The sequence below is a fragment of the Alligator sinensis genome, unplaced genomic scaffold, assembly GCF_000455745.1.
Source record: "Alligator sinensis unplaced genomic scaffold, ASM45574v1 scaffold243_1, whole genome shotgun sequence".
Lineage (NCBI taxonomy): Eukaryota > Metazoa > Chordata > Crocodylia > Alligatoridae > Alligator > Alligator sinensis.
Genome location: NW_005841841.1, coordinates 3,541,164 through 3,563,827, shown reverse-complemented (window position 1 = coordinate 3,563,827; position 22,664 = coordinate 3,541,164). Strand labels below are relative to the sequence as shown.

At 43.0% G+C, this 22,664-nt stretch overlaps 1 protein-coding gene across 6 annotated transcripts in view; it reads left to right on the top strand.

The window, feature by feature from the left end:
• The window catches only part of TSPAN7 (tetraspanin 7), a 147,215-nt gene that overhangs the window by 114,607 nt on the left and 9,944 nt on the right, over positions 1–22,664 (top strand). For 5 of the 6 annotated variants that reach the window (XM_025205165.1, XM_006015650.3, XM_025205186.1 and 2 more), the window contains exons 2-6: positions 3,864–4,052; positions 7,871–7,945; positions 10,513–10,608; positions 11,252–11,407; positions 17,892–17,975. In XM_025205165.1, the coding sequence (XP_025060950.1) occupies positions 3,864–4,052; positions 7,871–7,945; positions 10,513–10,608; positions 11,252–11,407; positions 17,892–17,975 (600 nt within the window). Of the gene's footprint in view, positions 1–3,219; positions 3,262–3,863; positions 4,053–7,870; positions 7,946–10,512; positions 10,609–11,251; positions 11,408–17,891; positions 17,976–22,664 lie in introns of those variants that run through there. The other variant, XM_006015651.3, reaches the window with a different exon arrangement.

Sequence of the window (22,664 nt, the reverse complement as noted above, 5' to 3'; positions counted from 1 at the left end):
GCAGGAATGTTTTTTAAATAGCTGAATAAAAATGTAGGTAAAAATGCTGTATATAAGGAGCTTCATGTTCTCTTTCCAACATGAAACATGCTGTTTCTTTCAGTAATGCAAGTCACTCCTCTTCAGGACTCTGGGAAAACTCCATACTGACTTCAATATGAGCAAGAACCAGCCCACTGCTGAGTGGGATATCAGAGACAAGGGACTATTCTTTTGGTTTCCGTGTTCTCCCATCTCTTTTCTTCTTTTAACTACTTAAAATATGGGCCCACAGAAGAAAAATCTTTGCCAGGAAAAGGACAGAAGTAGACGGAGAGTTTTCTTCAAGGACAAGGATGAGGGAGGGGGAGAAAGTCAGAAATATTAGATGTCTGCAGTCATTTACTCTACCATATGTTAGTTGTTTTACCTTATATTGTGGATTCATCTTTTACAAGATTATAGAATCAATACTTTTTTTAGAGAGATGTGTTGAAAGATGAGCAGAAGTTTGGTCTGAGAGAGAACCTTTAGTGGTGCCTGTTTCTGAAGGGCCAAGAAAAGCCATAAAACTCCTGGTGGCAGCTCAGAAAAGAGTTGAGTTTAAGGAAAATAAAGATGGGTGCATCTCCTTGATGCCAATGGACTCTGAAGTGTTCTTTTGAGGAGAATTTCTGTGAAGCAGATTTTATAGTCCAGCTAGGTAATGGTACTTCTGTGGTCCAAAGTAACTGGTGTAGAGGAAGAGGCATTTGCGGAAAAACTCCTGAATGGCCCTTGGGTTACTTGCAGCAGTTTGACAGTCGCTAGTAAATATTTATGCTTGCTGTAGTAGTAACTGAGGGGCCTATTATGTTAGGGGCTGTGCAAATATGTAGAGCAATGGTCTTTTCTATTAAGATGTACCTCTTCCAAATGAATTGCCATGTAGTCAGTACCCGTAATGTCTGTGCACTGTGCCTACATAGGATCTGATTCTGCCATCCCAAAGCTACCACTAAATGATTAAATTGGTGGTGTATGTAAGGAAGAGGTTGGTTTATTCGTTGAGGTAGCTTGAGGATAGGGTCGCCAACTCTCCAGGATTGCCCTGCAGTCTCCAGGAATTAGATATAAATCCCCAGGAGACTGCTGAGAGTCACCCAGGAGATAAATGATAGGGAATTTTTAAAATAAATATTAAATGTTGAAGCCGATTTATACAGTACCCCAGTGGGTTTTTTAAATGTAATAGTAATGTGTATTTGCCTTCCTGATGCAAAGTCTACACAGTATACTGACAGACAAAGTCTACTACATAACTGATATATACAAGCATGCGAGCACATTGGCGTTCTGGAAACCTCCCAGAATAGATTCAAACAGAATTGGCAATCCTATCTGAGGGGGCGAGAGGGTAGTTGTAACAAAAGGCAGCCTTTAGGCATGGAGGTGCATGGAGTGTGTGTTAAGCCTCCAGTCAGATCCATCAGAAAAACACTGACAGAGATGCTACCATATGGAATTACCCTGTGGCCACAGGCAATGTTTCCTAAAGCACTATGGGACATGACTACTGGAGCAAGAGAGGAAGATAGGGCTAACCAGGTGGGCACACATGGGACACCTCCCTTGTTCTTCAGAACATTAGTCCTCATTTAAAAGGGGTTTCTGGCCATCATAACTGAAGCATGCTCTTAAAATGTGAAGTGGATGTTACAAGTGCAATGATGCCTACTTGAGACTATAGATAGCCTGAAGGAAACACTGGGAGGTAGACCTACCTTGTTAACTTTGGTGGGTGGTATCTTGGATGCCATTGAGGATAAAGCGTAGGGAAGGAAAGGATGTGCTACACTAGTGTTTGCCTAACTGCAGGGTGTGCAACAGAGTTGCTGTGGCAATGGCATGGTAGGTACATATACTAATGTAGGTAGACCTTTAATAACATAGGGTGAGATGGGATGGAGAGGTCTGGCTGAGAAAGTGTCACCAGGTTTCATTTTCCTAAAAGCACTCATCTTTCAAACTTTTATGGAACATCAGAGAAAAGGAAAAAGGGGGTAAAGGGGCTATGCCAGTGGGGTTTGAATTGTAGGATACAGGAGTGTCCTCTTTGACATAAAGAAAGCTTTTCTCTAATAGGATGCATTTTTTAAAGTTAATCTGTCCCTGCCTAATTCATCTCTTCTCTTCTTTTTCTATGTTCTGTTTATTATTCTTCTAGTGATCTTTTCTTCTTTTCCTTTGGCTGTGCTTCTCTTTTGCACCTCTGCTTAGCCTTTCAAAACCTGCAGCTCATATCCTGCTTCCCCCTGATATTCCCCTTATGTGAGTATGATTATTGGACAGCTCTACTGAGCATAGCACCATCTTTAAGGCAGAAAGAAATGCTGCCTCTGAACTGCAAGCTTCCTGAGATGCAGGGAGCACCAAAGAACGCTTCTGCCTCCTCCCAATACACAGAACTAGGACTGGCAACATGACTGGAACAGGAAGAACAAAAGGTTTCCTGTGCAGTCTGCCTTGCTTCAGCCCAAAAAATCCACCAAGCAGCTGCCTTCCATTTTCCATTAGTGATGGTTTCCTTGGATTCATTAACATTGGCCCTTTCAAAAGCTGGTGGAGAAATACAGCTCCCAGAGTGGCTCATTTGTTTTTTAATGCAGCAAAAAATGTGAATGGGACACTGCCTGGCTCTGCCAGTTTAAAAACTTTTATGTAGATGGGGACATTTTTCAAAACATAGAAAAGCGACAAAACATGCAAGGGACAGTGCTGATGGGGCGGGGTGCTGGAACTCTTTTGGTGTCTACTCCAGGCTGTTTAGATAACGTTCTTATTCCCCTCTCCAGTTCTGAGAACTGAAAGTGCTGGATCCTCACAGACTTCAGGCATCATGGTATCAGTTCTGATGTATGCTAAATATTCACGTTAACCTAATTTTTGTAGCAATTGGTGTAAATGTTTGTAGGGATGTGCATCAGATTTAATTCAGTTTAGTTTAAAAGTAGTGACATGGCAAAAGGCATTTTCCTTTTATATAAAAAACCCCCATTGAGCCGATATGCTTAATCTGTTTGTAAAGAAAGGGGGTGGGTTAATGCATGGGGGAGGGGTGCGGAAAAGCATAGATTTCCCTTATTGTCCGCTAGATGTCAGCACAGAACATGCTATACCTGCCTCCTGCTTCCAGCGTCCATTTCAGTTTCATATGCTGAACCTGGGGGTCAGAGTGATGCTGTGGGACAGAGGTTCTCCAGATGCAAGTTGCAGATGAAGAGTTGTGCGTGCAGCTCAGTGGTAAAACTTACTAACTGAGGGAGAGTACATTGCTATCCTCTCCTTAATCCCTCAGTACTTTCTCCAGAGGAGCATGCTGTGAGCAGCTATCGTGCATCCAGGGGCAGGAAGTCTAATGTTAAAAGGAGTAGATTGTCACGATGAGATGAAAATACAAGGATTCAGTTGCTCAAAGAACTGTGTATAAAAGCACATGGGACATTCAATAGAAGTGGTTCTGGTTGATTTCTGGTAGCAGTGGTGAGCTTCACCTCTCTTAGACATGCTTTAGGAGAGATAAAGCATTTAGAACTAGAGTGTGCTTATGATCTCTGATTCTGTAGACGTTCTGTGTGTTCTCCTCTTCTGACGGGAGCCAGCAAGAGGGCCATTAAGCCTGGAAGTCTGGCCTGTATTGGCATCCTAATGTGACATACTTGGATATTGGAAATGAGTTTTCACTTTTAATCCCTCTGGAGCTACTAAAAGTCTCCAGAGTTGACCACAACTATGGCAGCAGTTCTGTTCTGACAGCAATTAATGTCAGTGCTCACCCTCACTACACTGATTCGGGATGTCCATCCTGAGCAGGCCTTAACTGTTTTCTTTTCTCATTTTTCTAGATCACAGGAGTTATTCTTCTTGCTGTTGGAGTCTGGGGGAAGCTCACTTTAGGCACCTATATCTCGCTCATTGCTGAAAACTCTACCAATGCCCCCTATGTGCTTATTGGGACTGGTACCACGATTATTGTCTTTGGGCTGTTTGGATGTTTTGCCACTTGCCGCGGAAGCCCATGGATGCTGAAACTGGTATGTATGTCAAAATAGCTACCACACTGCAATTTGGTGTTGTCTAAATCAGTGCATTTTTCTTAAGCCTAAGCAGATGTTAATTGTGTTTGTGGCAAACAGGAAAGCTTTAATGACCTTAATAATATTCCTCAAGTCTCTTGAGAACAAAGAAAAAAAATCCACAAGATATTTTCACTAAATCCAGTCACTAGTTGAGTGTTAATGACTTGGTGTTCTCTGCAGTATGCAGAACTCCAACGACCAAAGTACTGCTGGTGAATCAAGCACGTTGTTACTGCATTTTAAAAGTTAAAAATGGTATAATGGAATGTCTAGGGCAGGGGTGCTCAGCCCTTGGGTTGCAGGTCAGATCCAGCTCCCAGCACCATGTCATCCTGTCTGTGAGGCTCCCTGTGAGTTACGGCCCTATAGACTAGCTTGGGTGCACTGTAAGCTAGGTTGGTGCATGTGGCCACGACAAGGCCCCTGGAGCCTGAGTTCTGCACATGGGACTGGGTGGGAGCAGCATGGGGCCCCCAAAATCCAATTCCAGTGTGCAGGACTGGGCAGGGGCAGTGCAGGGACCCCATCCTGGTGCTCAGGATCAAATCCAACCCACAGGCAGGCCCCATGCCTCTCATCTGGCCTGTAGGCTCAAACTGGTTGAGCACCACTAATCTAAGAGATTCCACTTGAACTAGCACAATCTAGTGTTTCACTTCTGGCACTCTGTATGCATGTCTGTAAAACCGGGTCAGCACTACTAAGACAGTCTTCCTCCTGTATGTTTGGAGAGGTGCACCGAACCAGTTGTAGGAAGATAGTTCAGGTTAGGTTTTGAGATTTACAGTGTATTTCAGAATGTAAGGCAGGGTGACAAACTCATCCCTGGCCCCAGGCTGGATCCAGACCACATCCCAGGTGAAATCCATGGAGCTGCATTTGGGAGGCAGTGTGTGTCCAGGTTAGATGGCAGTATGAGTCTAGGGGTGTGCAGCTGCACAGAGCTCCATTTGTGCAGCATGGAGATGGGGGAATGCGTCTGCAAGGAGCCAGAGGTATGCACCACTGCATGCTCCCGTGCTGCATGAATGAAGCTCTGTGCAGTGGTGCTAAGCCATATTCAGACAGAGCTCCAAGCCATTGCATGTTCCTGGCTCCTCAGAGATGCATGCCCCCTTCTTTGCACTGCATAAACATGGCTACATGCAGCCACATGCCCCATAACCTATGCTGCCACATGTCCCTGGCACTGTCAACTGGCCAGAGCTCTGCACTGCCAAGGGGCAGTGCACTTCTGGTAGCCCACCATGCTACTGGTGGGACAGATGCTATCTGTGGTTGTGTGGAATAGATCTGGCCTGTGGGCCATAAGTTTGACATCTCTGATGCAAAGAAAGTTTTGGCAATGGAAAAAAATACACAGATGAGTTAAAGAACCATGCGGTATATATAGGGACATTGTGGGCAATAAAGTACATGTCATGAGGAAAAGTACTTAGACCCAAATGATGTATACAATGGAAGAGGGGCAATGTGACTTCTATTGTAATATTTCTTTAAAGCAGTGATTCTCAACCTTTTTAGACTCTAGGCATTCTTCTGTAGCTGTCTAGAATTTAGTGCCACTCCTTTCAAAAGGTAAATATAGTAGGATCTATGCACAGCACATGGGGGCTGCTGTGGGGATCAGAGGGGCATGTTGGTACATGACAGAATGCACAAGCCCCAGGAGGTAGAGGCCAGGGGTTATCTGTGATGCTCAGTCCTGACTGACCCAGGAGCCAATCCAGAGTGTGTGCAAGGAACTGGGGGATGAGCTGGGTGAAAAGCATGGCCCCAGTTCCCTCACCCACCCATGGTAGAGTACTCTGCTCAGTGGGGTGTCGAGGCCAGCACAGAAGTTGCGGAGGGCCATGGCGGGAGCCACGGGAGTCCTCAGAGGAGCAGCTGCAGGCACTGCTTGTCTACAGGATTTTGGGGCAGGTGCCTGGCACCCTCTTTTCACAGGGGCCAGATGATTGTGGCACTCACTTCAGGTCAGAAAAGCCCATTTGGCATTGTTTTCTTCTCTTTTTTTGTTTTTTGTGTCTAAAAAAGTTGATTCTGGGGCTAAACTGAAGCCTCTCTTCTATTCCTAAGCTTTGGTAGAGATTCCAAATACAGACATAGGGCCTGATTCAGTGAAATACTCTCATCTTACTTCAGGAGTCGGCAACCCCCAGCACACATGCCATGTGAGGCCATTTTGCTCAGCACGCCACAGCCGGCTGGGAGTACTGCTGCTCCCATGGAATCTGGGCTGCTCACAGCAGGCAGCCGGGAGGCTGCAAACAGCCGCGCCAGCATCTGGAGCCTTGACTGTTCTGCAGCAGCAGCAGCTACATGTACGCCTTGGGGTGTACGGCTGGGAAGGGGCCTGCGGCACTGCCACCCTGGCCCTTCCCCTGCCATCTGCCCAGAGATGCACATGCACCTAGTACTAGCAATGAGGATCAGTCCCCTCATGGATCTGCTTCTGGCATGCCAAGTCGAGGTGTGGGTCGAGGTTGGGGTGTTTTTAGCACTCCGGCCAAAAACATTGCCAATCCCTGTCTTACATCCTAATGTATTCCTGGCAGGTAGTTGGACGATTTGCATGTACATACTCTACTACTTAGTCAGGTGCTAGCTCCTATCCTACAAGGAGATGAGTGCAAGTGACCTGTCTACTTCCACAGTGTCCCATTGTTCTCAGTAGGATTTTGCATAAATGCAAGGTTCTGCTTTCACACAAAATGCTGCAAGATCAAGACTAGTGATTTGACAGCTGTTTCCTTTCATAGTGTGTGCACACAGATTTGCATGTAACACACGTGAATATCAAGAATTGTGTACTTACCGTACTTATTCAATTCTTTAACATGGGGAAAACCCTTGTCTTAGAATCGAGTACAAGGGCAGTGGCAAGAGGCAGGCAGCTGCTGTGGCTTCAGCTCCAGCTCCTACTCAGGGTCAGGGCCACAGCCACAGCTGCTGCCTGCCCCCACTCCCACTGCATCTTCAACTGCCATCTCCGGCCTGCAGCCTCTTCCCCCTCTTCTCCCCCACAATGCAGCTTCTGTTCTCCTGCCTTCCCCTCTCCCTCCCATCCTTACCTTTGCTCCATGCTAGCTAGCTCTGCATGCTGTAGCCTGGGGAATTGAGCCCAGCCCCAGCCTGACTCTGTAGCAGCTATGCACAGTCCATACAGCTGCTATAGGGGCTAGGCCATCCCCTAGGCTAGAACAGGGACAGAGCCTGCTGACGTGGATCAGAGGCTGGGGTGGGAGCAGAGAGCAGAGGCTTGCTGGGAGGGGGAGACCCAAGGTTGCTGTACGGGGACAGGCAGGTGGAAGAGGGGGAAGGCACAAGCAGGGGGCAAGCTGCTTGACCTCCTCATACCACCTGCCTCCCGACTGCCTGCTTTCCCCCTGCCCCTGCAACAGTGGAAGGACTAAATTAAAGATGACTCCAACAATTAGATTCTATACATGGAAAATTATAACAAATATATACATTTCCCATGCATAGAAACTAATTATTGGGGGACCTTCCTAAATTCAGGGTCATCTTAGATTCAGGTAAATACCGTATATATCCAAAACAATCTAATAGTGGTAGAGTACACTGCAGTGGTGAGTTGTTACATCACAAGTGGTATCTCAGGTATCTCTTACAATGTATTACATTTTTAAGGAAAGTTTGGAGCAAGAGATTTAAAATCCTAAATGGTTGCATAGGAATTAAAAGATGTTTGTGCTAAAACGCGCCTCCTCTGTGTTCTGACTTGTTTCTTTCTGTCTCTTTGTTTTCAGTATGCCATGTTCTTATCCCTTGTGTTCCTGGCTGAGCTTGTGGCTGGCATTTCAGGGTTTGTGTTTCGCCATGAGGTGAGTGGAAATGAATGTAGTTTATACATCTCAGTGGCTCTGCACAGGATTTTGCTGAAGGTTTCTTTGACTGTGCAGAATAATATGTAGGTTGTTGACTTTAGCAGTTACATCTTCATCATTAGTGATGTAACTATTTTCCAACAATAATATATTCAGCCCTTTAAAAACTGATATGATTCCAAATGAAGAGATTTAACGTAAAGTGCTGAACCTTAGCTGTCTGGTATTTACTCTGGAGCTGTCATTTTTTTCCCTGTGTCTATCATGTAAGATCTTCTTTACCCTGTTACATATGCAGAGGACTGCAAAATCGATTAAACACTTTGCTTAAACATAGCTACTTCAGCCAGGCTAGCCTTTGTTTGCATAATGTAGAAAGGATTTCCAAAAATGCAAAGCCAAACCAAACTAGTTTCCTTGATGTCTCGTAAATTGTATTTATTTTTTGTGATTGTGTCACTCCCCAGAAGGTTGTAGTTGCTGTTTTGCTTCCTCTGTTTTACTCTGTTTTAAGCCCTGGCTCCATATGGTGCATTTACTGAACTGGGACAGTAACTGCCATCCTGTTTTAAAGCGTCTCCCTCTCTTTCCTGTCTCTCAGTATCTCCATCTCTTTGTCATACCCAGTTTTATTAGCACCCTTTTCTAATGAGCAGGTTTCCTTTTTGGCTATGATAGTTCCCTCAGTATGGACCTCATGTCTGCCCTTGCCAGTTATGGATGGTTCCAAGTTTGATCCTGAAATACCTGTTCTTTTGCTATTTTGCTTGGCCCACCTCATGATATACACAGCTGTGGGCCCTACCCCAGCAGCTTCCTGGATTAGCTGCTACCCACAATTTGCTGGTCTTTTCTTCTGTGACATGTCTGTGTGTCTCCAACCAGGACAGCAGTAAGCCCTTTCCCAGAGGTCTCCAGTTCTCTAGTGAATTGGCACTACTGCCAAGTCACAGGATTGGCATTTCCTTTTAATGTCCCTTTCTTTTGCCGAAACCTCAGCTCCCTGTGAGCTCTGGCAACCTTCTGATAAATTTAAAGGGAGAATTCCCATTTTTTTTCCCACTACTTTTGTCTGACAGAGGATTGGCAGTCCCCCTCAGAGTTTGTATTGTTCTCTTGCAAGCCCAAACTTATAACGCATTAGAGGAAATAAACCAGGAATTGGAGAAATAATACACTGTTTTCTCCATATTTATGCTTCCATATTTGCTTTTGCTTTCCACCTAAAACTGCTGGGGGTTTGACATCCTCCTCTTAGTAAAGGAAAACATTTCAGTCTGTTCTTGTCCCTCTGTCTGAGTGCACTCCCTCACATATCAGGCCTCAGATCTTGCCTTATTCCAGGGTGGAGTTCTACAAGTCCCCTTCTCTTAGACCCCAGGCTTCAGTATCCCCTGGGATTTCACCTTTACACAGGAGGTCTGACTGAATTTGTCATCTGTGACCAAGGATGACTATGGTCACCGGGCAGCCTTCCTAAAACCAGTTTTAAAACATTGTTTGACTAACAGCAGGAGTTAAAGCATTTTGAGAGAGAGGACTTGTAGAACATCAGTCATGCATATCTCTTACCTTATGTAAGTCTCACCTTCTCTTGACTGTATCCTAGGCAGACCTAGCTACTCCAGATACCTGCCCCTGTGCCTGTGGGCTTCTCTGTGCTACAGAGCCTCTGCCACTGTAGCTGTGTCACCATAGCCATGCCAGCAGAAATCAATAGCATAGATGCAGAGCACGCTGACAGGAGTGTTTTTCCTGTCATGGCTTCAACACCTCCCTCAGTGTCACAAACCATGACAGCTGAAGTCCTCTTCTGTCACTGTAGCTGCTTTACACCATGGAATTTGCTGCCTTAGTTATATAGCTGAAGGGTGTAGAAAGATTGTGCCCTTTAGCTGGCATGGTTGTGCCATCTGTATCTGCTTTTCTTTTGAATGACTGCCCACTCTCTTTTGCAAGAGTTCCTTTTTAAATCCTGTTGTAGTTATTTTGGTTTGCCAGGTTTGACCCTTCCTGGTCCATACCACTTTTTGCTAGTTGGCGTGAGGTAGAGGTGGAACCATCAAAGTTAATAATGTAGGCATTGTCCCTTAGTACCTTGAAATGTTTGAGAGACAGCCGTCTTAAACTGGTCATTTCTTCTATCTGTTTTTCCAGACATCTCTCTTACTGAGCTAAATCAATATAGTCATACAATAAACAGCCCTGTGACTAAGTCAATAAATAATATTCAAAATTGGCATAGGGCAGCTCCAAAATCACCACAGTCCTGTTTTTCGACATGTCACAATTTGCTGGTCTTTTTGAAGAACCCGTAGCAGCAGGAGTCAACCTGAAATGCTGTTGAAAGGGCTTGTGAATGATGACAGGTAGCTTTATACACCCTGAAGGCACACTTTAGAAAGCAGAAGTAGTGCATCCTCCCTCTGACTTGGAGGTCTTATGTTGAAAAATGGTAAATTTGCTGCAAAGATCCTTTCAAACTAAGAGCTTATGCATTAAGGTGTCAATTCCACGTGCTGGTTCCTTTATAAATCCCCACATACCTGACTTTTTCCTCTTAGATAAAGGACACTTTCCTTAGGACATACACTGAAGCTATCCAGAATTACAATGTGAATGATGAGAGAAGCCGCGCAGTGGATGACGTACAACAAAGTGTAAGTTTAAAAATCTCTCTGAGAAGAAAATATGTGAATGAAATTTATTTTTGTTTTATTACAAACTGTGAGAGGTTAAGTGATATTGATTTACAAATGGTTTGACTGGTTGCTTAGTTCCAATATTTGATACTTAGTATAGAGTCAGGTTTCTCAATAGTTGGGGTGATATGCTGGTCCCCAGTGAAATCTGTGGGAATTTTTCCAACAGCTTCCAAGGGCCAGGGTATTCTCTGGGGTTTTTACCAGCCATTACCAGCCAGTTTGTCTAAGGATGTTCTCTTTTTGTTGGGATCATAGAATCATAGGAAGGTAGGCCTGGAAGGGGCCTTCTGGTAAGAAGAGGGGTACATTGTTGGCTCCCTTCTGATCTTCTCACGTAATAGTTTGTTTATGGTAGAGTACTTATCTTTCAAAGTATTCAGGTGCTTCATTCTTCTGGCTGGCCAGACAGACCAATTGCAGTCCCATTGAAGTCGATGGGAATTTAGCTACTAGCTTTTAAATGAGCAGGATATAGACCCAGACATACTTTGAAAATGAGTTTCAGAGGGTAAGTTTTCTCTGATGGATGAAATCTCAAGCTGTGCAGATAATTTATAATTCTGATTTCCTTTATGATTCCACTCTCATTCTTTTCTAGCTGAGCTGCTGCGGCATTCAGAACTACACCAACTGGAGCAGCAGCCCCTACTTCTTTGAACATGGGATTCCCCCAAGTTGTTGCATGAACTCCAGTGACTGTAACCCCCAGGATCTGCGCAATATGACCGTGGCTGCTACTAAAGTAAATCAGAAGGTAAGGACCACTTTGTGCCAAAGGCAACTGACATGCAACCATCCTACTAAATTAGTATCACACATTGCTGTGAGCAACTGCATTTGTTTCAAGTGACATGGAGAACATTGAAACTGGGGATAGGTAAAGGGTAGAAATGTTTGCCTGTTTCTGCCCACTGCTTGTTACCAGGCTCTTAAGCTGATGTTTCCCAAACAGCTTGACACAGAAACCCTAGTGGTAAAATGTGGGATCATTTCCCATATCCATCGCACCTGTTCAGGAACAATGTCTCACAACGAGTCAAAGTTGGCACAGTTGTACGGGCCATGCAGCAAGTGCATACAAGTAACCTTGATGCTTATGTCAGTCAACACTTCCCTGCTTATTCATGCTGACTCTTTGGGGGTTCCATTTTTTCACAGCTTGATATCTGAGAGAAATTTCAGGCACTGGATGCTGCGGGTCAGCCTAAACAGAGGAATGAATGATGGAAAGCATTGTGGTTAGTTAGCTATGTTCACTGTGCCTCTTAGTGTCTCATTAGGCTATGCATTGCTGCAGGCAGGACAGACCTAACTGCAACCTCTCATCAACTTAAAGAAGAAGATTGGGAGAGTAAAAAAGAGAGAGAGTGAATAAGCGAGCAAACAAATATGTTAGTTATAAGAGAATAAAAATGCAGAAAATATAAAGTAATGGAAAAGGGAGAATAACGTAATGTATACAAAATACACTGCTTATACTTGTTGTGTGAATGTACTTTCATTGCTGGCACAGAATTTCTTTTCTGATCTGTTCCCGCCCTCCAAAAATGTTTTCAGGAGAGATAGGAAACAAATTACCCATAAAAGGAATAATTCAAATGAAACCCTAATGCTGAGTTACACCAGAGACCAGTTTGCCCCATAGTGTTTAGTAATTTCTTTCCCTTGTTATTTCTTCATAAATCCAGGGTAACTGTTGATGCACAGAATTATTGGTGTATAACAGGAAACCCTGGGAGTTGTTGGCTGTGTTTCAATTTTTTTGTCCTTTTCAGCTGTGAATCACCTGTGAATCAGGAACTTGGAATAATGATTTAAGTTTTACATCTAGGACTCTTTATTTCAACTGTTTTCAAAGGTAGATTGTTTTTGTAGCACACAGAGAAGAGGATAACATGGGATTAGCTTCTACCAACTCATTCAACCATGGTAGCCTAAGGAGAGCCAGTCACTGCTGATGTACTTGAAACTGTGATGATGTCAGTCAGTTGTGTAACAGCTGCTATCGGTGTAATATTGCTGTGTTCACAGAGTTTAAAGGAGAAGCAAAAACATTAACTTTCACCAGTTAATTCATGCCAGATTCTGCCTTTTGCAGTGGAACATACAGTAGGACTATACTGCAGCTGAAGTCCCAGCAATGTTAGGAGCCAGTACCTATGCATATTTCATAGATTTTCATAGATTTCATAGACATTAGTGCTGGAAGGGACCTCACAAGATCATTGGGTCCAGACCCCTGCCGAAAGGGCAGGAAGTCAGCTAGGGTCAAAGGATCCCAACAAGATAAGCATCCAAATGTTTCTTAAAAATGTCCAGAGTAGGTGCTTGCAGCACCCCTGGGGGGAGTCCATTCCAGGCCTTAGGGTCTTGGACAGTAAAGAAGTTTTTCCTTGTGTCCAACCTAAAATGGTCTTGCAGCAGTTTGTGACTGTTGGACCATATCATCCCTTGGGGTGTTCTGGAACAGAGCCTTGGGGGACACCATTGGTGCCATGTTGATTTGGTTCCATCAGCTACCACTCTCTGCCTCCAATCTCAGAGCCAGTTTCCCAGCCATCGGACTATAGTGTAGTCAAGGCCACAGTTGCCCAATTTTTCCAAGAGAACATCATGGGACACCAGGTCAAAGGCTTTCTTAAAGTCCAAGTATATGATGTCAACCTCTTCCCCTTTGTTCAGGTGATATGTCACCTAGTCATAGAAGGAAATGAGATTGGTCAGGCAAGACCTACTCGCAATAACACATGCTGGCTATCCTCAGAATGTTGCCTTCTGTTAGTCTGTCAGGAATGGTTTCTTTGATAATTTTTTCCAAGATCTTTCCAGGGATTGAGGTCAAATTGATTGGCCTGTAGTTTCCCAGATCTTCTTTCCTCGTATTCTTGAAGATGGACACCACATTGGCCCTCTTCCAGTCTTCAGGTAGTGTCATAGTGCTTAGGGTCGGAAGGGACCTGAACAGATCATCAGGGCCAACCCCCGGCCCAGGCAGGAATGGGTGCCGGGGTCATATCACCCCAGGCAAATATCTGTCCAGCCTCCTCTTGAAGACCCCCAAGGTAGGAGAGAGTACCACCTCACTTGGGAGCCCATTCCAGAGCCTGGCAGCCCTAACTGTAAAGTAATGACTTCTGATGTACAGCCTGAATCTTCTCTCTGACAATTTACTTCGCCTGAGTGCCACGAGTTCTCAAATATCCTTGCCAGTGGCTGCACTATGATGTCTGCCAGTTCCTTTAGCACTTTTGGGTGCTTCCTGTCTGGACCAGCTGATTTGTGGGTGTCCAGCATCTCAAGGTGCTCCCTCACAAGATCTATGCCAATGGTGGGCATATATTCACCCTCACTCTGGTGGATGAGTGGGTGTTTGTATGTGGGTTAGTTTACAGTACAGAGGCTATGCTCTATAACAATACAGCTAACCCAGCAAAGCCCCATGATGGTGAAATAGCTTATTCTAGAAGAAGAAACTTCTTGTGCTGACGTAGTTAAACCATGATGTTGATGACACAAGTTATACCAGCATATGGAGTTTGCCAGCATAACCATAATGGGGGTAGGGTCTTGAAGAGTTATGATACTGTATTTTATAAGGTGGGCTAGGCCTAAGGTTTACCTAGCAGAAGGATAGAGCCCAGAGCTTGACTTCACAGGTGACTAGCACCCAAGGGGTGCCAATGAGGAGAAAGCCCAGTGCATCTCAAATACATGGTTGCTTTTCCTTTTGCAAGGACAGAAGGAAAGAGAGAGATTACAGTCTGTGTTCTGACTGGGACCAGACAAGTGCCTGTCTTGATTGATATAGGATCTTGGCAACATGGCTTTTATTTTTTAGCTACATACAAAATGGAAATAAATCACAATCTGAAGGAAAATTTGTGGGGTAATTAAACAGGCAAACAAAACAAAAAGCTTATGAGAAGCTCTAGAGATGATCCCTCCCAAGTTTAAAGTAGTCATAGTTATCTTGTGGTCATGTTTTGATTTGTACAGTGGGCAGACTGCACAGGATTCATACTCACTGAAAAAGGAGTACAGTTTTTGTTTTGATTTTATTTTTCTAACTGGTCTTTGTTCTCAAATAACGGATGCAATTATTTGACTGAATTTTCCAGGGGTAGTTTGATGGGGAATGGTTTTCAGTTTTCTGATGTTGCAGTTAAATCTAAAGTTTAAAGAGCTCTACTTAGCAGGTGTGTCAGATCTTTGAGCTTCCCAAAAATCTTGAACAAAATGGAATGCTCTTGAAAAGTTTTAGGGAGAAATGGGAATGAAAATGAAGCCGTAGGAACTGAATGGCCGTGTACTGCAGTTTGGAGGGCTTCGTGGCTTCTGGATTGAGTCCTATTGCGTTGTTGGTAAAGAAAAAGAGTTTATATGATATTTGGCTGCCTACGTGTGATTTAGAAAAATGGAGAAACAGGGGTCACTATGTTGCAGAAGACTCTTTCTTGCTCCATTGTAAATCTATTTGATACATGGCCTTTTCTGCAGTTGGATAAAATTTGCAAAGGGAGAGGCCTCAAAAAGTTAATTGATTTATGAAAATATCCTGAGGCATAGTGATGAATTATCAGAAGTTGGTTTGTTTTTATGGTCTGACCACAGGACTATAGGCTAGAAATTCTGGGATTCTGTGTGAACGCTGCTACTAATTTGGTAAACGACCTTGGCTAAATCATTTAATCTCTGTATGTCTGTTTCTTCAGCTGTCAAATGAGGCTAATACCTAACTCTCAGAGCTGTCATCAGGATTAGCTAATTAATATTTGCATGCTGCTTTTAATCTTCAAAGTGCGTTGCAAGCAATGCCTAAGAATTATTTTTCTCTAAAATTCAGATAAAGGATCAAATGTGTAGTGTTGCAAATGCCAAACTGGCATTTTTACGCTGAGTATCTGCCTAGTTACAGGCCACCCAATGTTTCAGGTATTTTTGGTAATAGCTGCACAGCTCTTGGGTGCTGCATATACCCTTATTAATATGCAAAATAATGACTGAGCAATTAATCTGTAATCATGCAATAAAATGCAAAAAACATTATGGTGCACTGGAAAAACATGGCCTTCTAATGAGGCAAATGATCACAAGTATTTCATTGGCATGCTTTCATTTTAATAAGACCTTAAGACACTATCAGATTAACATCATTCTTAGATGTTACGTCATTTGAAGACTGTTGAACAGATTTGAGAACCTTGGAAAAAGGCTGGGTAAGCACTGAGTCATGTATAGCCAAATGAAAAGATTAGTTGAGAAATCTAGCCTCATTTTATAATCCGTGTGGTATACAGCCACAGGTACTTGTTACATGAATAAGTTGACAAATATTGCACGATACAATTAGGAATTAATATGTATGTTGAAACATCACAAAATTAAATTATGAGTTTGCTCATCCTGAGCTGCTATTAACTTCATCTGTTTCATAGTTAGTTCCAAGATTTTTAAAAAAAGCACATAATATTACAAAGGAGGTTGAAAAAATCAGGTAATTGGGAATGACTTGCATTAACAAAGGATATTGTTATCTTCTTCTGACCCCCTAGTTTGTCACACAAGGCTGATATATCCTCTAAGGCAGTGCTGCTCGATCTTTTGTTCCCTTGAGCCAAACGAGGGGTATGGGGCTGTTCCACAGGCCAGATCAGACCACTTACACCAGGACTGAGCCTGGGGGCCTCATGTTGCCTCCATGCAGCCCTGCATGTGGGTATCAGGCTCCATAGCTCCTCATGGCCTCCACCTATTCCTGTGTGCTTGGGGGCCCCACACTGCCTCTTCCCAATCCCACGTGTGGGGATTGGGCTCCAGGGCTCTGTGCCACCTCCATCTGCCCCTGTGAGTTGGATTTGGGCTCAGGGCTCTATGCTGCCACCTCCTGGTCCCATGTGCTGAGATCCAGTGTGGGGGCCCTGTGCTACTCCCACACTGGGATTGGGCCCCTACACCTCTCTGCACACCTGACTCTAATGCACTGTGCCACAGCTTGTGAGGAGCCCCATGAGCCAGATTATAAGGTTCTGGGGATTGGATCTGGCCCATGGTTCAGGGGTTGAGCACCCCTGCTCTAAGGAAATGCCTATGATCTTGCATGAATGAAGCCTACATGCATCTGTGTGCATGACTAAATACATTGCCCTACCAGAGCTGAAGACGAGACAATATTTCCATTTTTGCTGCTTGCTGTACAGTTGACAAAGATATAACATCTGGTTAAAAAAAAAACCAAAAAAACATTCCAGGATTGTTTTCAGGAGGAAAATAAGTTTTTGATCAGTTTTGGGGAGAGAGCCTGGCAGGTAGAGGAGGGGTGTGCGTGTGTGTGTGGTTTGATGAGATTTATAACATATTTAAAAAAAGTCTTTCTTTTTGCTCCCTGAGGCTGTGCAGATTTAGAATTCATTGTAACATCTGTAAGTGGAGAAAGCAAATTCTAAACCTCTCTAAACATATATTGACTTTGGGAAAATAATTTAGGGAAATATACATATTGCAAGTGAGATGTAAAAAGGCGTATCCAGGAGAAGAGCAGCATATACTCAAGAATCCTCTGTCCTCTGTGGAGAACTACTGTTGATTCCAAAGGCTGTTTGTTAATGTAGAGGGGAGCAAGAGAATTGATGGGCACTCAATGACTGGACTGTAGATCAAGAAAGTGGATTTAAACCTTTTTTTTTTTTTAAGTCTCAGACCTCTCTGGAGGAAATACAATACAAAACAACTTCATGATATAAGCATCTAATAAACCATTTCAAACCATGCTTGCTGCCCCTACCAGGACAAGGCCATGGAGAATGCCTCGCAACACATCTGAGGAATGTTTGTATTAAGCAGCACATTCCTAGTTAGGCTTCCCCACCCTCACCCAACCTGGATGTTACTGTCTGGTCCTGTTCTGTTTTCAGATCAGTTCTGTAAAAATGTTTAATTTTTTAATAAAACTTTATAATTAAACTTTAAAAAAAAAACATGAGGCACTCAAAAATTATAACAGCATAGCATTGCACTTCCTTCTTAGGCTGACAGATTTGTTTACAAAATCTTTTTTTTCTGTCAACACTGTTATTGGGTAAACTCGTCACTTAACATTAGCTTACTTTATTTATTTTTCAGTAGTTAAAGTGGTGTTGGACATCATGACAAAAATACTCAATATCTAACTAAATCCAGCTTATATCAGAGGGATCCCTGTGTATACACTTGTAAAGAATGATTGTTTGTCTCTCTTTCAGGGCTGTTATGATCTGGTGACCAGTTTTATGGAGACAAATATGGGAATCATAGCTGGAGTGGCTTTTGGAATTGCTTTCTCACAGGTATACAGTTTTACTGCATGAATTAAGTGGGGGTTTTCTCTCTTTTTTTCTCCTTGTTTGCCCGAAGAAAGGATTATGGTAAAGGATGGAGCTCAGAGTGCTCATTAGTCCTTAAGTCATCTGCTCATTGATTTTCTTTTTTCAACTTAAATGAAGTTTCTCCTTGGGAATATCAGTTACGGTTCAACTAATGACTAGCTGAAGGAAAACAACTTGTCCCTCCATTGGGTCAAATAGAGGTTAACCCAATAAACCATTGGCTTAAATGGAGCATAAATAAATAGTTGATCCATATTTTGCATAGACTTTTCACTCATCAGGTTTTCTTAGATTGTGGTGGAACTCGAAGATATTTAAAAATACAAGCATAACTTTGGGGTGTTCCGTTATACAGGTGGCAGGGTTTTTTTGTCTAGAGTGTTTGCAATGTTTTACAAAGAAGCTAAATAAATTTTCAGTTAGTTAGGATAGAAGAGGACAAACTGTTAATTCTGCCAAAGCAAAAATCCTCTGACGTATTACGAAGGTGAGCCCCTTTAACCTAGCAGTTTGGTTTCCCCAGATCCAAACAGTGTGGAATCGTATGTAGAGATACGCCAAAAGTACCAGCTTCTCTCCTTTAGCAAGACATGCTTGTCACAGGGCAAGTAAAAAGGATAATTATGAAGCTGCTTCATGGCTCCCTGACATCAGTCAAAGAAACCTACGGAATCCTGGAGCTTGGAACAGATGCTTCAGATCCTGACCACCAGGGATATCATCAACACCTTCCTCCATGATTTAATTGCCAGCGAGAAATGAGTCCTGCCCATTCATTCTTGCTCTGTGTGCCCATGCCCATTATTTAGGCAATGTAGATGGCTCTAGAGGGGTCCTGAGTATGTTTCCTTGCCCCCATCTGTCAGGCTGTCCTGAGACACAGAGGTGAAAGAGTCCCCAAGGTGCTCTAAATAGTTTGCGCCACTTATTTGTCTGGTTTGGGCACACAGAGCAGGAGTGAATGGGCAGGGCACGTATTGCACCAAGGGGCCAGAGTGCAGCTGGAAAGCAGCACAGTCCTGGGCTCAGAAACCAAACCAGCACAGTGAGGTTCCTGCCAATTCATAGCATTGTTAAGCTACTTACCTCTAAAATAATATTTGCCTCATCTCTCCTTAGCCATATATGTTTCCCTGTAAACGCTGAACTTTAAAAGGGTTATTACAGATGGGATTTGTTTGCTCACATCATGTTAAGGCTTTGGACATGTAAATCTGGTTGTGTGAGGCACCATTTCAGAAAAAAAGAATTCCATGAGAATTAAATGCTAAATAGGTTTATTCTGTTTTACCATCAAACATGGGAATTCTGCCAGCGTGCTGCAGGTCTGGGCAGCGCTCTCATCAGCTAAAAACACCAGTGAGACTTTCCTCTCTGTGGCAGTTTGCGTAATACATCCGTTCTCCCTCTTTGCTTGATCTGAGCATTCGGCCCTTCTGTTCCACGTGACATCTTTTAGAGATTCTAGTGTCAACCGACTTCCTGTTAAAATTTGAAGGACAAAGTTAGGAGCAACTGGCATTGGGGTAGAGCAAAAGAGTGCTATCCTGTGCCGCTATTGAAAATTTCAGCACTTGAGCATCATTCCAGGATATTGTCACAGTGGGCTATTGTCTTATCATTGTTTTAGTCTGAGTAATGCCAGTCCCTTGCTGAATCAAGCCTATTTCCATGTCCTTCTACATAACTACTTCTATGTAATGAGGAAAACTTACCAGGTTTTTATCTGTAGAAGTGAGCCACAGGTAGCCTTCAGTGGGTTTGTTGGATCAAACTTCTGATTTCCGTCAGAGAGAGATTGCTACATCCTCACTCGGGAAGACAAAGAGCCACGTGAAAATGTTCTTGCCTCGGGTTATAGTTGTGAGAAAATCTGATGCTTTGCCATTGCACAGTGTACTGGTAGTCAGTTGTGCATGAAATACTTTAGACCACTGACTCATCATTTATGCAGACACACTCAGCATAGGCTTGAGTATTAGTTCCTTGGTAACCAGAAACTGTGATGTCACTTGCTTTTTACCACTGTATGTTAGTTCTTGATAAATTGTAATAGGCAACTTTTTCTTTTTTTCTAGCCTTAAATATTCCATTACTGTGTTGTCTGGCCTCTTTATTCTGTTTTAGATAGTCAGAATATTTTTCAGTGCCCAGATTTAAAACAGAAATTCCATTGAAAAGGTGTAACACAATTTCTGGCACACTTTGGCATATTCATTCATGTGCAATTATGGCAAACTGCAAGATAATTCTTGGATTAGGGTCCGTACTACATATGCATCACAAAATCTGCTTTCCCCTAGTCATACCTGTAATTAATCTGTATAGGAGCAGCAGTGCTCTGACATGGCTGAGAGTTGTTTGCAGTTGGGAGGAGAATATAAGAAGAGCCACACGGAGATTGTTTGTTAGAGTTTTTACTTTTTGTATAGTAGGCAATCAATCATGAATGGGCTAAGCCTGCTATTGATGGAAGCTGGAAAGAAAGAGGTACAGGGAGATGCATTTCCTGAAACAGGGATCTTGCTGGCACAGAGCAGATTTTTTTAATGGCAATCTGCAGATCTGAGCAAGATTAAAGTGAACAGCAATGTGCTGCTGGCCATTATTTCCGCCTGATGGCAGTATATCCTCTCAGTAGCTGGGGGTGGGGGGCATGATTGACTTCCAATAGGCCATACATCCTTAATGGGAGACAGGGTATAGCATATTAAACAAGAAAACTTTCCACTCTACCATAGAGTCTACTTTCCTTGTTTGTGAGTGGGAAGAGGCCACCTTTACCGTTGTGGAGCAGACAGTATTTAGCCTTATATTTAAAGATGATAGGAGAGCTGATTATTGATTATTATTAATCTGTTTTGATTGATTCAAGATGGATTAGAGAGAAACTAATTTCAGATTGCACAGGGATGACCATAACATAATAGGCAGGGAGGCAGATTCCAGGTGAGGTTTCACTATTCTTGTTAAGAAATATTTAAATTTAAATAAAAGATAAATCATCCTATTTTGTTCTTCCACAGTAGAGTGCATTTCAGGGCCATTTTTGTGCATACATTTCTAAGGGGTTGACCAGCACAAAGCATGTGCTGATTCTCAGAAAATGGAAAAGGCTGATGCAATGGTGTGACATACCTTACTGCTCTGACACAGATTTCTAGGTTATAGTCAGAGATTGAAACATCATCCATACAGTTGAGAAGCTCAAGCTTTGCTTGTTGAGCTTCAAATAATAACATCTCAAATTGTTTTTGTAGTTGAATGCTGATACTGACTTCCAGCTGGATTAATTTGAGTTTAGCAGGTATTCTTCAGGAAAGAATGATTCATACAGCCTGTGCAACATAAAATAGAACTGTCCAAGTAGTATACATCAGGGACAGTTTTGCCTACAGAAAATCTACAGTGGTTTTAAAGGTCACAGCAGCATTTTCTAGGTTAGAATTGCATTTGGGTTACTCATTAAATGGGGAAGATTAAAGTGCAGTGTTAGAGCCTTATTTCCAGTTACGTTGTAGGATGCAGAGGCAGCATACTGTCCGCATGCTGTGAATCAATCCTTCAGAATTCAAGGATACTGATTCATTTGGGGGTCTTTTATTATATGGTTTGAGGAATAAACTTGAGTAGTTGTACCTATTGTAAGCCCACTTCAGGCAGAAGTGTAACATTTCAAGTTGGTTTCCAGAGCTCACGGTGAGGGGAGGGGGCATGCACTCGCAAAAAAGGAAGCTGTGCCTTGGCCTGACTTAAAAAATGCTCCTTAACATAAGAGCTATGTAAAAGTTAATTTATCAAGGGCTATGTGACAGACTTTTAGCAGGGTTTTCTTTGTGTTTTAAAGTATTGGTTTAAAAAAGTCCTAATGGGTATTTTTAAGAAGCATAGCATGAAATTACTCCTTCAAGTGGTCCTAAACGGGCAGTCAGTCCAAAAGAAGACACTTTGTTAAAAGGCTTTAGCCCTAATTCTGGCTTGAATGTACATGTGTCTGAGAAAAGCAGAATAGCTGAGTAGATGTAGCTCGGCATGGATGTTGATCAGGCAGAGGAACAGGCTTTTTTGGCAGAAACACTCCAGAGCATCAAAGCTTTATGGGCATTCTCCTTTACAGAGGCCACTCAACGCAAAGGAAACAATAAAGGCTGATAAACATGGTGTTTAACAAAAGAGACTAGAGCATGGGGAGTTGTATGCATGTCATACTGAGGATTGAAAGCACTACACGATAAATCAGGGAACTAAAGGTGGAGTGTCAGTCTTGCTGGAGAAAGCAGAATTTTAGAGTATCTGATTTGCTAATGAAAGCCCTGGTTCGCGAAACATGGCAAGATTTGTACTTATGGCCTTGAACAGAGATGTAGAGGGGCCAGGCACTGAAAATGACAGCGCACAGAGGATAGGGAGACCAACAAGGAAAGGGAAGATGAAGTAATGGTTCAAATTTTGCACTTTGCAAATAATTACAAATTAGTGTTTAGTTAAGCAAAGAGTATTTTAAATCTTCAAGTCACTTGAAGAATATTAATTCTCACAAAACTCCAGTGAAGCAAGTATTATTAATGCAAGTCATAGATTCATAGATGTTAGGGTCGGAAGGGACCTCAATAGATCATCGAGTCCGACCCCCTGCATAGGCAGGAAAGA